The following is a 12,828-nucleotide window of genomic DNA, read 5'->3' on the forward strand; positions in this document are numbered from 1 at the left end:
CTTCTACTGACGTACACCCGCCCATTTGATTTACATTATTTGTCTGGCCCTGGAAGGCATCTGAATTTGATGCCCCTAGAAGACTTTGCGGCAAAAATAAATGAGTCTAATCCCGTCGCCAACGAATTGGAGATCTTGGGAAAGGCTCTCCACCTCTGGGAGTACTTTTTTTGCTTCGCCTCAAAAGGGGATAATAATACCTAACAAGAGGTAAGGGTCAGTGAGATGACAGACAGAGCGTGCCTTTCCGTTTCTTCGGAGACTGTCCAGTGCTGGAGGCGGAGAGGGGCGGGAGGCCAGGAGGATGACATGGAGGAGGAGCAGGGCAAGCTGTGCGCCCTCTGGGGGTGCCGGCCGCGCTCGGGGTTGCAGACTTGCCCTGGCCCAACAGCTGGCGCGCACCGGGTGGCCGCCACACGGGGGTGCAGCCGGCAGGGGGCTTGGGCGCCCCGGCGCGCTGCGCCTCCGCGGGCCGGGGCTGGGCTGAAGCCGCGAACCCGGGCGGGGCTCAGGTTGGCTGGCGGTGGGCGGGGGTTGCCCCCCGTCCCCGCCCCCCACATCCGGGGGCCGGGGCCGGGCTCTGGGCTCGCCGCGCGCGGGTGAGTCAGGCCGGGTTTTCCCTCCGCCTCTGGGGCAGGCGAGCGAGCGCCGCCGAGCGCGTCCCTCGCTCGCCAATCCGGCTCCGGCGCCTGCCCGCCCGCGTTTTCTCGGCGCCTGCTGCCCGGCCGCTCCGGCCGGGCTCGCTCTCTATGCTGAAGCCCGTGCCTCGGAGCGGGGTTCAAGTCCGCGCGAGGGAACTGCGGCGCGCAGCTGAGCGGCGGGCGAGGAGCGCGGCGCCAGCATGGTAAGGGGGGCGCGCGAAGAGCTGGGGCCGGGGCCCGGGCCGAATCGGGAGCTGGATTCTGGAGGTGGGGCCGGCCGCCGAGGTGGCGCTTTACCGACGACCTTGGCCAAGCCGTAGCCCCTAGCTGGGCGAGGTTTCCGTCGGAGAAGTGGGCGGGGGTGGCAGAGTGCGGTGTGCGCCCGGGTGCCCCCAGCTTCCAGGCACTGAAGTACCGAGGCGCGGAATCCGGGACCGACCGCGACGCCCCCCTTGGTGGGATAAGCTGCAGGTTATGCCGCTTTCCGCAGCCCCTGAAAACGCGCTTTGCTTGGAGTAGCGCCCCGGACCCCCGCGCCACTGCTTGGGTGCGGCCGACGCCCTTGGCGCGGGCGTCCGACCTCGGCCTCCGCCCCCCAGCCCAGCCGCCCTGGGCTGGCGCCCCGGGCGAGGGAATGTGACCTGGGCCCCCGCCCCCAACCCAGCCGACGCGGACGGGCCCCTGAGAGAGACCTGGAAGAGACGCCCTCTCCCGCCCCGCTCCCCGAGGCTCTCGTACCTCCCACGGCTCTAGGCGCCCTTGTCTCGGCCACGGCCTTCTAGGGGGCAGATCCGCAGGCTTGCCAACTTCGCCTGCCCCTCCACCGTGCCGGTGAAACCCCTCTCCCGCCCGCTCTGGGGTCACCCCTGTCTTCCTCTACCCCCCTGCCTCGTGCTAGCAGCAGCTGCCTACCCGCTGCGGGGGGCGGGGGAGGGCGACCTGCGGAGAGGAGGCGCTGCGCCCAGGTTTTGGCAGCCGGAGCGCGGTCCCAGTCTGGCCATAGCCTTTGGCCAAAGTAAGGGCCGGCCAAAATCAGGGCCCTGGCAGTGTCCGCAAAGAGAGCTGGGACCTGTCTCTCCCACCGGGCACCCCCTTCCCCCAAGGACAGATTGGGCGCTCCTCCGGGTTTACACCCCGGAGCACAGTTCCCCCTGACTCCGCGGGCTGTGATGGAGGTGCCTGCTGCCTGCCCGGCGAAGGAGGCCATCCTGGTGATCAGCCTCCTCCTCGGGCCCTCCCGGGCAGGGCTCCTCTGCCGGCTGGCAGGGTGTGGGTGTGATGTGCGAGACTGACTGAGGATGAGAGCCACAGCCTGCTCCCGCCACCGCCTGTAGAGCCAGCAGCTTCCAGGGCTCAGAGTCCTCATGCCGGCTGGAGGGAGAACAGGCTGAAGGGACTGGGACACAAACTAGTCTGGCTGCAGATGCTTTTGGGAGAAGCGGGAGGTGTCTGCCCAGACATACTTGGAAGCAGTGTGTGCTCTTGAAGGGCAGCTGTGACCCCTGATTGGAACAGAGAGCCTTGCCTAGGGATTTGGGATTGCACTTCAGTGTGGGGTCTTGGGCAGCTTCCCTCCTCTCTCTGGGCCTCAGTTTCTCTATCTATAAAATGGAGCGAGTGAATGAATATTGTCCTGCCTGGCCCCCAGAGTCTGTTGTGGGCATAAGATGAGATAATGGAGAGCTGAGAAAAACTAGCTGCTGTGCACACTGTGACTGCACAGTGATGCTGGCACTCACTCCTGCAGGGATGAGCCCCTGGGCTCTGCCTCTTCACCTGTCACATGTCACAGTGAGTACAGGTCTGCGCCCCCCGGGGGGGGGGGGTTTCCCTGGGCCCCTCTTTGGGAGCTGGGAAATTCCAGGCCCATTCCTCTGGGGCAGCTGCAGACACGCCCCTCAGCAAAGCTGATCCCCCCAGCAGGTGGTGGGACCCACCCCTTGGGGCCAGGGCTGGGGAGGGACTAACAGCACACTAGGCAGCTTCCTGCCACGCATTCTGGGATTTCTACCCCAGAGGGTGAATGGTGGGGTAGGAACTGGGACCTGTGCACTTAGTCCTGTGCATCTGAACATGACCTTGGACATATCATTTCACTTCCTGAGCCTCAGTGTCCTGTTCTGATGTGGGGGATGACATCATGTATAAGGATGCAGTAGGCCCAGCATCAGGCTAACCCAACAAGCGCCCCATTAGTGGACGCTGGGATGCCTCCCTGCCCGTCTTTGCTTTTGGACAGGGTGGCCCCCGATCCCCATTCAGTCTCTACCTTTCAGGTTGGTCCAGAGGAGATGACCCTCTGTCCAGGATTTTCAGTACTACTGGCTAATCTTGGGGTTAGGGGAGGGAGCAGGAGTAAAGGGGCCCATGCAAAATATGGCTCCATGGCCCAACTCAAATCTAGCCAGCTGGCTAAGGGGGGGTTTCAGCTCTACAGAACTCTGGGCAGAGAAGCCCAGATACTTGAAGAAGATCTGACTCTGCTCTGATCATCCCAGTGGGGTGCAAGGCACTTGCTTTCCCCCTTTCCACCACCCTCACCAAATCCTTTCCTGAATAACCTGCACAGCTGCCCTGGCCTGACCAGGCCAGTCCCAGGCTTCCAAGCAACAGGAAGGTGTGTACTGGGGGGAAGTGGGATGATCCCCTTTAGGAGAAGGAATTGTCCCCAGACTGATAGCTGGTTAGGGTAGAGGCATCTTGTTCGTGGAGGTAATAATACAGCCATGGAAGTTACCTAAGAGGGGACAGAGGGTGGAGGATGAGGACCTTAGAGAAAGACAAGGCAAGGGACTGTGTACCCCTTTCATCCAGCTCCATAGCTATTTCTAACGTTCAGGATGCTTGTGGAGAGAAGCTGGTCTCATGCCTCCCTCACCATCTAAACACACACCCCTGAGAGGCCTCCTGGGTCCTCTGAACTAGAGTATTACTGTGTTGTGCCCTTGTGTCCCGGAGGGAGTTCAGTGCTGTGTAGTGACCTTGTGCATGACTATCTACTGTTGGACTTGACCATCTGCACTGTGTCCTCTAATGTGGGATCCTCTGTGCTGCTGGTGGTACTGACTGGACTGTGGGTGTGTGTAGTGGACACACTGATGTAGCCCATGGCTACCTGTAGTTTAAGGACTCTCTCTTTCCATGGATCTGAGACCCTTCAGGGGGAACATGGAGTATCGGTTCTTGCTCCTGAGACAGGAAATGAGAGTCCCCAGGGTAGGGTGAGGCACAGATACTGGGCACTACTGCACCATCCCTACCTCACCCCCATGGTCACACCTGGTAGACAGTTTTGCAAACCCTTTCTCCTCTGTTGTCTCTTTGAGCATGTGGTGACTCTATATGGAAGATGGGGCAGAGTCTTGCTCCCTTCGGTCACTGAGGCCTGGGCATGGGAGGTGCCCGAGTGTCAGGGCCCATGGGGAGAAAGTGAGGGCAGGGCAGGGGACCTGCTTCTCTTCTGGCCTCCTCCTCCAGTAGTAGTGACAGGAATTAAGAGCATTCTCAACCACAATGATGTCTGTGGCTGGGTAAGCTTGTCATGATATGGGGTGTCAGGTTGGAAGACAAGATGCTCCAGTTTTAACCCTTGTGCTGTGGGTGACATCCTGAGTCCCTACTAGACATTGGGCAGCTGTGGTGCTGGGGTCACAGGCATTGTCACTTTGACCAGTCTTTGACCATGGACAAGCTACCTCACCTTTGCAAGGCCTGGGGCGCTTACCTGAAAAAAAGGATGGCAACTATGTCACAGGACCCAGTGGGACCCCTCTGCCGGGGCTGCCCAGCACCTGTCATTCCCAACCTGGATAAGTCCCTTGCCCCTGTGTGGCCTCTGACACCCCAGAAGGGTTGAGCATCTGGGGACAGGGAGGGGAGGAGAGGGAAAGTTACTTTATGTCCAGGGTGAGGCTGGGGGAGAGAGGCAGACCACTCCTACCCTCGTCACCACCCCACCCCCAGCAGAGCTTTGTCTTCCACAAACACAAAACCTGGAAGTGCTGAAGGAAGATGGAACCTCCTAAAGACCATTGTTTAGTGTGGGAGTGGGTGTCCGGGAAGCATGTTGGCTTGGGGGGACCACAGCTGCTGAGTGCTTGTGGGGCATCTGTCCTGTCTGAGATTGGGAGCCATGGCTGGGTGGGGGAAGAGGAAGCAGAAAAGGTGACATGTGTTCATTCTGCAAGTCTTTTCTGAATGCCTACTGTCTACTGGACTGGGCACAAGGGATCCAGTGGGCCTCAGGAAGGCCCCACCCTCTAGGGTGTAGTCCAGCACCATGGGACCTGTCCATAGCCTGGTCACTGGCCACCCAGCAGTGGCATTCCTGTTGGAACAGCTAAGCTCAGCTTGAACCAGTCTGTGTTGACCCTGGCTACAGGCCAGGCTCCAGACCAGGTTCTTTGTCCTGTTATCATCCTCATCCTCCAGCATCCCTGAGCGATAAGGGTTGTCATGCCATTGTCCAGAGGAGGAAGCCAGGGCCCACACACTGATTGGTCAGGATTTAAGATGCCCGCCCCTGCCGGGTGGTGAGCTTTGGTAGCAAAGATAAGGGCTGGCAGGGCCCTATCCACCCTTCATGCCCTCTTCCCTCTGCCTCCCTCCACTGCCCCTTGTGAACACCTGTTCCGGAAAACCGGACCATTGTTTGAGCCATCCTTCCTCCCCTTAGGCCTTTCCTGTTTGTATCCCTCCTACTGTGGCCCCCAACCCCACCCATGCCAGGTGCTTCCCTTGGGGAACTCTGACCCTCTGCAGGAAGAGGTGTTAATTTGGGTTTTCCCCCTTCCAAGGAAAGAAGGAATGGAGAGTCTGAGGTCACTGGCCCTTGTTCTCTGTACCCTCTGCCCAAACCTCAAAATGGGTTGGGAGTCTGGCAGCAAAGTGAGCAAGGTCAGAATCATATAGAGCCTGAGACTGCAACTGGTCCAGTCCTGCCTGGGAGAGACCCTTCTGTTTCATGGTCTGTCCACTGTGACCCTGCTCCCTTGTATGTCCCAATCACACACCAGCCACTAGCTGGATCTCGGGCACCAGACAGGGGGCTTTGGGACTGTACCTCCTTTCTCTTGCCAACCTAGGAATCCTGTCCCAGTTCCTCTCTGGGACCGCCATCTACCTCTCTTGGTCCTGAGTGGGTGGGGAGTGGACACAGAGCTAGCACCTGTTTTTAGGGCATCAGAGGAGTTGGGCTGCAAGTGCCTGGCTGCCCCTGATGGACCTTCCTGATTCCCAGAAGCAGCTGCCTGTGCCCTGTTGAAACTTCATGGCCACAGCCCCAGGCCCTACAGGCATTGCCATGGGCAGCGTGGGCAGCCTGTTGGAACGGCAGGACTTCTCCCCTGAAGAGCTGCGGGCTGCACTCGCAGGGTCCAGGGGCTCCCGACAGCCTGATGGGCTCCTTCGGAAGGGCTTGGGCCAGCGTGAGCTCCTCAGCTACCTGCACCTGCCCAAGAAGGACAGCAAGACCTCCAAGCGGGCCCCTCGGAATGAGCCTGCTGACTATGCCACCCTCTACTACCGGGAACATCCCCGGGCTGGTGACTTCAGCAAGACATCACTGCCTGAGCGGGGTCGATTCGACAAGGTGCGCCTCAGCCTGAGCTGCAGCGAGGAGGGTGGTGGTGGGGAGCTTGGGTCTCTTAAAGACCCTGAGGCTGGGATGTTGGCTGGGATGTGAAAATCTTGCTGTGGCCTGGGTCTTTGCCCTGTGTTCTCAAAGAGGATCCCTGGGGCTGTGGGATCTATGGGGCTGGGTCCTCATACCTCCCTTATCTTCCTTGCAGTGCCGCATTCGCCCATCGGTGTTCAAGCCTGTATCAGGCAACGGGAAAGGCTTCCTGTCCATGCAGAGCCTGGCGGCCCACAAGGGCCAGAAGCTGTGGCGCAGCAATGGCAGCCTGCACACGCTGGCCTGCCATCCGCCCCTGAGCCCTGGGCCCCGGGCCAGCCAGGCGCAGGCCCGGGCCCAACTGTTGCATGCCCTCAGCCTGGATGAGGGTGGCCCTGAGCCGGAGCCCAGCCTGTCTGACTCCTCCAGTGGGGGCAGCTTTGGCCTCAGTCCCGGCACCGGCCCTGGTCCATTCAGCTCCTCCCTGGGCCACATCAATCATCTTGGGGGTTCCCTGGACCGGGCTTCACGGAGCCCCAAGGAGGCTGGGCCACTGGCTGTGCTGAGCTGCCTGCCGGAGCCCCCACCCCCCTACGAGTTCTCCTGCCCCACAGCCGAGGAGGTGGTAGCTGTGCTGCCTGAGACCTGTGAGGAGCTCAAGCGGGGTCTTGGGGATGAGGATGGCTCTAATCCGTTCACGCAGGTGAGGAGTACTTGCCCAGGGTCCTGGTCTTTCCTTTGCATTGGAATATAGACAGGTGTACCCAGCCAGCCCACCCATCTGGCTCTGGGCACAAAGCAAGGAACAAGAGATGACTTGGCACCTAACCTCAACCCCACATGGCAGAGATGTCATATCACTGGTGGTCCTTGCTAGGACTTGTGTGGGACCGGGGAGACTCTCCTTAGAGAGTCATTTTTTGGGGAAACTCCTTCACCTCTGGAGGCTATCCCACTTTAGTGTACATGTGTGACTGGGCCACGGGTCCCTGGGCCCTTTGGTGTTGGGGCACAGAACATCGCTGTGGGTGGAGTGTTAGCAAGCCGGTCTGCCATAGGTGTGCTGGCTCTATTAAGCATGTCTTTCCTGTGACAGGTGCTAGAGGAGCGCCAGCGGTTATGGCTGTCTGAGCTGAAGCGCCTATATGTGGAGCGGCTGCATGAGGTGGCCCAGAAGGCCGAGCGCAGTGAGCGCAACCTCCAGCTACAGTTGTTCATGGCCCAGCAGGAGCAGCGGCGCCTGCGCAAGGAGCTGCGGGCACAACAGGGCCTGGCCCCTGAGCCCCGGCCCCCAGGTTCCCTCCCAGAGGCCGACCCCAGTGCTCGACCAGAGGAGGAAGCCCGATGGGAGGTGAGAAATCAGGCACATAGAAACTCTCCCATCCCCATAACTACAGTTCTGTCCTCTGCTTGCCCCGTCCCAGTCCCCCTCACCCTGCTTTGCTTGGCTTTTGCCCATGCTGTGCCCCCTTCCAGGTGTGCCAGAAGACAGCGGAGATTAGTCTGCTGAAGCAACAGCTGCGAGAGGCCCAGGCTGAGCTAGCGCAAAAGCTGGCTGAGATTTTCAGCCTGAAGACACAACTGCGGACCAGCCGGGCACAAACTCAGGCTCAGGACGCAGAGCTAGCCCGGCTGCGTGAGGCTGTGCGAAGCCTGCAAGAGCAGGCCCCTCGGGAGGAAGCTCCAGGCAGCTGTGAGACTGATGACTGCAAGAGCCGGGGGCTGCTAGGGGAGGCCGGAAGCAGCGAGGCCGGAGATGGCTCTGAGCAGCTGAGGGCAGAGCTGTTGCAGGAGAGGCTCCGGGGGCAGGAGCAGGCACTGTGCTTCGAGCAAGAGCGGCGGACGTGGCAGGAGGAGAAAGAGCGGGTGCTGCGCTACCAGCGAGAAATCCAGGGGAGCTACATGGACATGTATCGCCGCAACCAGGCACTGGAGCAGGAGCTACGGGCACTGCGGGAGCCCCCCACACCTTGGAGTCCTCGACTTGAGTCCTCTAAGATCTGAGGCTAGCGGAGCAAGCTGATAGCAGAAGCACTGTCAGAAGATGGCGTGGACAAGCCCGCTCTGAGACGGTCGGCTCCTTTCTTACTTGGCCAGGGGCAAGATCTGCGAGGCCAGCCAGGGATGGGGAAGCCCGCTGAGAGGAGGGATCAGTGGGGCTGTGGGCTGGAAAGGGTGCCAGCAGCAGGAGCCAGGGCAAGGCCCTCCTGGCAGAGAAGCACCTAGGCAGGGCCCTACCCTGCTGCCTGGAGTAGGTGTGGCCCGAGGAAAGAGGTTGGGGAATGAAGAACCCCAAGATGCAGAGGCATGAGGGAGGGAGGCTGGGATGGGAACATTGGCCTCCCCAGAATAAAACCATGTTTTGTATGAGGAGGGCCCTGGTAATCCATTGGATTTGTTCCCCACTTGAGTCTAGAAAATACTGAATGGTAGAGATTAGGGGCTACCTGGGCTGGAGCTCCTTCCATGGTCACCATTAGCAGAAGGGCATGGCCCATGCCTGTGTGTGCAGCAGCTGGGCATGTGTGTTGGAGAGGAATCCTTGCACCAGCATCACAGTTTTGTAGCTGCTGTGTGGGCTGAAATTCCTTTCTTCGGCACCAGTGGGATTTTTCAGAAGGAACAACGCCAGGGAACCTAGGATAACAAAAGGGCAAGTCAACCAAGGTCTTGCTAGAACATGAAGCAGTGTCTTGGTGGGAAGCCTGGACCCCAGTTGCCCAGGCCCCTTCTGCATTTAGTGTTGGCCTAAGACAGCCTCTGCTGGAGCACCCAAAGCTCCAGGAGGACTCTGCTTCTCTCTGAATGCGCCTCCCATCCTTCTGTCTTACTGGTGCACCCTTCCCTCCACAGTGATAGGGGAGCTGTGGGAAGGTGCCAGAGACAAGGCAGAGAAAGCTTGTGGGACACTTGGTACCCCAGCAAGGACTGGAAACATGTCCCTGAAGGCATAGAGGGCCATGTAGTTATATTCTGGAAGCTCTGTTCCACGAGGAAGCAGCCCCCCTTTTCTGAAACTCAGTGTCCTTCCAGGAGCATTGTTTTAACTGCTGCTGTGCATGGAGGGTTCCGATGGGCCAGGTGCTGTTGGGCCTTCAGGGTTTGGGCTGCTGTGCTTCCTGTCCCAGAGCAGCCAGCATACAGACGTCTCCCCTCCCAGACTCTGCCCTGGTGGGTCAGCGGCTTATTCCTAGTTCTTTCGAAACCTCCAATTTGTTCACATAGGGGGCGGTCCCTTCTCCTCTGGCCATACCCGGGAACTCCCACAGGACCCCAGCTGGCAGGTTCCAGTGTCCTGTGGGAGCACAGCAGTACCAATGGGAATGGGGCTGTGGGATGTGAATTTGGGTTCTCCGCCTTTTTAGGGTGGAGAATGGTGTGTGAGCTCTTGGTTGTGAGGATGTTGTGTTTATGGCCCTGTGAGTGGCAGGTGTGTAGAGATGTGCTGTGGGTGGTGGGTGTGTCCAAGGGGGTGTGTTTGGGACTCCTGGTTTGGAGGCCTGGAGGATTGCTTCTTGATCCCTCCCTCTGCCCGTTCCTTCCCCTCCAACCCCCAGTCCCTGAGCCTAACTGAGACCCGTCTAGACCCATCCTGAGCTCAGGTCCTCTGCCTAGGGTCAGAAATGGGTAGCCCATTTCATAGACCAAAGTCTCTGAGTCAGTGGCCCTTCAACAACCCCCTGTCCAAAGCCAAGCCACTCTTTCCCCACTCTTTCAGGGTCTTTCCCTGGCCCTAGTGCTGGTCAGGTGAGGGATCCCAGTGACCAGGGTCCACCTTTTGGTGTACCAGCCCTGAAAATAGCTCTCCACCCAGCAATTAGGGAGCTGGGCTGGCCAGTACAGCGAGCGGGGAGTGGGTGGGCGGTACCAAAACTTGGCAGCTGTGCCAGAAACCAAGGCCAGGCCCAGATGCAGGGGAAGGGCACCAGAGAACAACCTGGGAGTCTCAAAGGGAACCAGATCCCTGTTAGTTCATCCCTGCTGGGCAAACCAGTTCCTGGTCCCCAAGCCGGCTGGGTGGCTCAGGCCAGCAGCTCACAGGTGCCACTGTGCAGCTACTGCTTCAGGGCAACCACTCCCTCCTACTGCTGTTGGGTCCCTCAGCTTCCCAGTTGCCCTCAGGCTCCTCCCCCAGCAGACTAGGTCCAGACAGCCAATTTTCTCCACAACCAAGGGGCGATGCCCACTACCCTACCCCTACCTCCACACACACAGGGCTCCCTGCCTAGGTCCTTCCTGTTCTTAGCTGAGGAATTGTCACACTTAGTGGTGCCCACTGACCCTTTGCAGCATTCTGGGCCCAGACCCTGTGTATGTCTTCTCCACCAGCTCTTTGCCTGCTACTATAATTGTGGGTTTTTTTGTTTTGTTTTGTTTTCTCTGGGCTCTGGAATTGCCTAGGCAGGTCCATATCTTCTGTTTTCATCCCAAGAACCTTTTCTGGCTCTAGCCCAGAATTACTGATGGGCTGGGCTGGGGATGGGATATGTCCAGTGGGCAAGATGCCAGCTCTGAGTGTTCATCACTCCTGACAGTTGGTCTGCTAAGCCCTAGGACTCCAGAATCCAGTGACTGGGTGATGTATTGCTGCCTCCCTCAGGGTCAGATATGGTTTCAGATGAGGAAGCTGAGGCGATCAAGTCCCCTACCCTGGTGGCCCTTCCCAGAGGGTAGGTAGAGAGACATGATAGTGACTGGGCCAAAAGCATGCAACATACATGGGGACAATGGCAGACTCTCCGTGGTGATGAGTGACAGCAGAGCAAGGAAAAGTCAGAGGGACCCTGTCTGGGGGCATGAAGTAAATTTCTGAGACTGTGGGGATGTAAATATTAGGGAGCCTTTCTCCCAAGAGGGCATAGGCCCCACAGTCGTAATTCTGACTGCATAGCCCACCACCCTGGTAGGGGGGGCCTTAGCTCTGTCTTTTGAATTTAGAAGAGAAATAGAATGTGCTGTTTGTTGCAATAAAAACAAAAGAGATGGCACAAGAGAGCAGAGGCATGAGTGTGTAGGGGTTTAGAGGAGAGCTGGCTCCCTTATCACTCCAGGTGTAGGTGGCGGGTAGGGTGGCAAAGGTTGACCAAACTTGGATAGGTACTTTTTAACTAGGCCTGGACTTATTCTGTGTCCTCCCTTATTTAGTCCAGTTCTAGCAAGAATTCCTGCTAAGTTTAGCCAGAATCCCCAGCCTCCAAATCTGATCACCTTACACATCTAATGAGGCTCCTCACCTGCACTCCTGCTGATGCAGCCCTCGGACCTGCCTTCAATGAGACGGCTCAGAATCCCTGATTCCTGAGTCATTTTTCCTCCCCTGGCCAAACACCACCACCACCATCACCACCCCACCCTTGCTATAAATTCTACTTTTCCTAGTATTTGGAATTGAGCCCACACTCTACTACTCTGGAACCCCATTGTGGTAACCCTTCTTAAATAAAGCCTCTAACAATGGTCATGATTTTTTTTTTTTTCTTTAATGGGGTAAGCTCTAAGGGGAAGTTGGATTTCTTCAGGAGTAGCCTGGGAAGACAGCCTGCTAGGGTAGGCCTGAACTTGGACACAGGGAAGTTTGGGGCCAGTCTGAGAGAGGGTCCTATCCCTTCCAAAAGGAAAGAGGTGACAGGAGGCATGGTTGACCCGGGACAGCCTGGGAAGCTGGTCCTGGAGGACTTAACCTCCTGAGGCTGTGGACTGGTCTCAGGCAGCCCAGGGGGATAGGCCAGAGCCCGGAGCTACATCCTCAGAAAAACGCTACACTTGGTGCAATTCTCTGCAGTTGCCATCTTACATGTCTTAATGTTTTGAGAAGGGCTCCACACATTGTCATTTTGCTCTGGGGCCTGCCAGTGATGATCCAAAGCTGGCTAGGAAGGACAGGAACGGAGGCCAGCTACGGCTCCAAAGGTGGAGGAAAGAGAAAGCCTGTCTCCCAGGGATGGGCCGGGATGCTCCCAGGTCCCAGAGTGCAGCAGGGACCATGTCACCTCCCATACTCCCCTCCCACCCCCATCATGGGAGTGTCCATCTTTTCCCCTTTGGGGGCTGGCTTCTAAAACTCCCTTTCGGGAGACTAGAAAGGCTGAATTTTCACGAGCACTCCAGGGCAATTTTTATTGTTTTTTGTTTTTTTTTTTAAGATTTATATAGTGTGCTCTTTGTGTACCTGTTCCCACCACCCATTTAAGGTGTAAATTGCATACCAAAAAAAAAAAAAAATCACCCTTTTTAGGGTACACTTTTTTTAGAGCTTTGATCCAGAACATTTCCATTACCCCCTCCATTACCCTGTGCCCTGCTACTCTAGTTAACCCCTGATCTGTTCAATAAACTTTTGTTTTTCTTTTTTACCGTGTGTGTTAGAGCATATTACAAAGTGGCAAGTAAAGATATGACGTTGGTATAAAATAAAACTACATCTTAGTGGAAAGAATGTGAAGGGCCATTTCACATACCCCTTTTAAGTATGCACTGAACAGTTAAGTTTTTCTGCTTTGAAGCAACTCCCTCACCCCCAAATAAAAACAATATCCCAAGACTGATAAAATCGACTCTATAACAAAGCAAGTA

General features: G+C 57.6%; 1 protein-coding gene across 3 annotated transcripts; it reads left to right on the forward strand.

Annotated features, from left to right (window-relative positions):
• Window positions 1-734: 734 nt before the first annotated feature.
• N4BP3 (NEDD4 binding protein 3) lies at window positions 735-12,729 on the forward strand. Of its 3 annotated transcripts, none has more exons than XM_054691220.1 (5): window positions 735-844; window positions 2,389-6,231; window positions 6,431-6,958; window positions 7,352-7,606; window positions 7,732-12,729. In XM_054691220.1, the coding sequence occupies exons 2-5, from the start codon at window positions 5,911-5,913 to the stop codon at window positions 8,257-8,259; spliced, it is 1,632 nt and encodes a 543-aa protein (XP_054547195.1). In that variant the 5' UTR covers window positions 735-844; window positions 2,389-5,910; the 3' UTR covers window positions 8,260-12,729. The 3 variants fall into 3 exon arrangements, with proteins under 3 accessions (XP_054547195.1, XP_037355133.1, XP_037355134.1); XM_037499236.2 differs by having other exon boundaries at window positions 5,881-6,231; XM_037499237.2 differs by lacking the exon at window positions 735-844 and having other exon boundaries at window positions 1,260-2,432; window positions 5,881-6,231.
• The last annotated feature ends 99 nt before the right edge of the window (window positions 12,730-12,828 follow it).

The sequence above is a fragment of the Talpa occidentalis genome, unplaced genomic scaffold (assembly GCF_014898055.3).
Source record: "Talpa occidentalis isolate TD23 unplaced genomic scaffold, MPIMG_talOcc4v2.1 talOcc4.9, whole genome shotgun sequence".
NCBI lineage: Eukaryota > Metazoa > Chordata > Mammalia > Eulipotyphla > Talpidae > Talpa > Talpa occidentalis.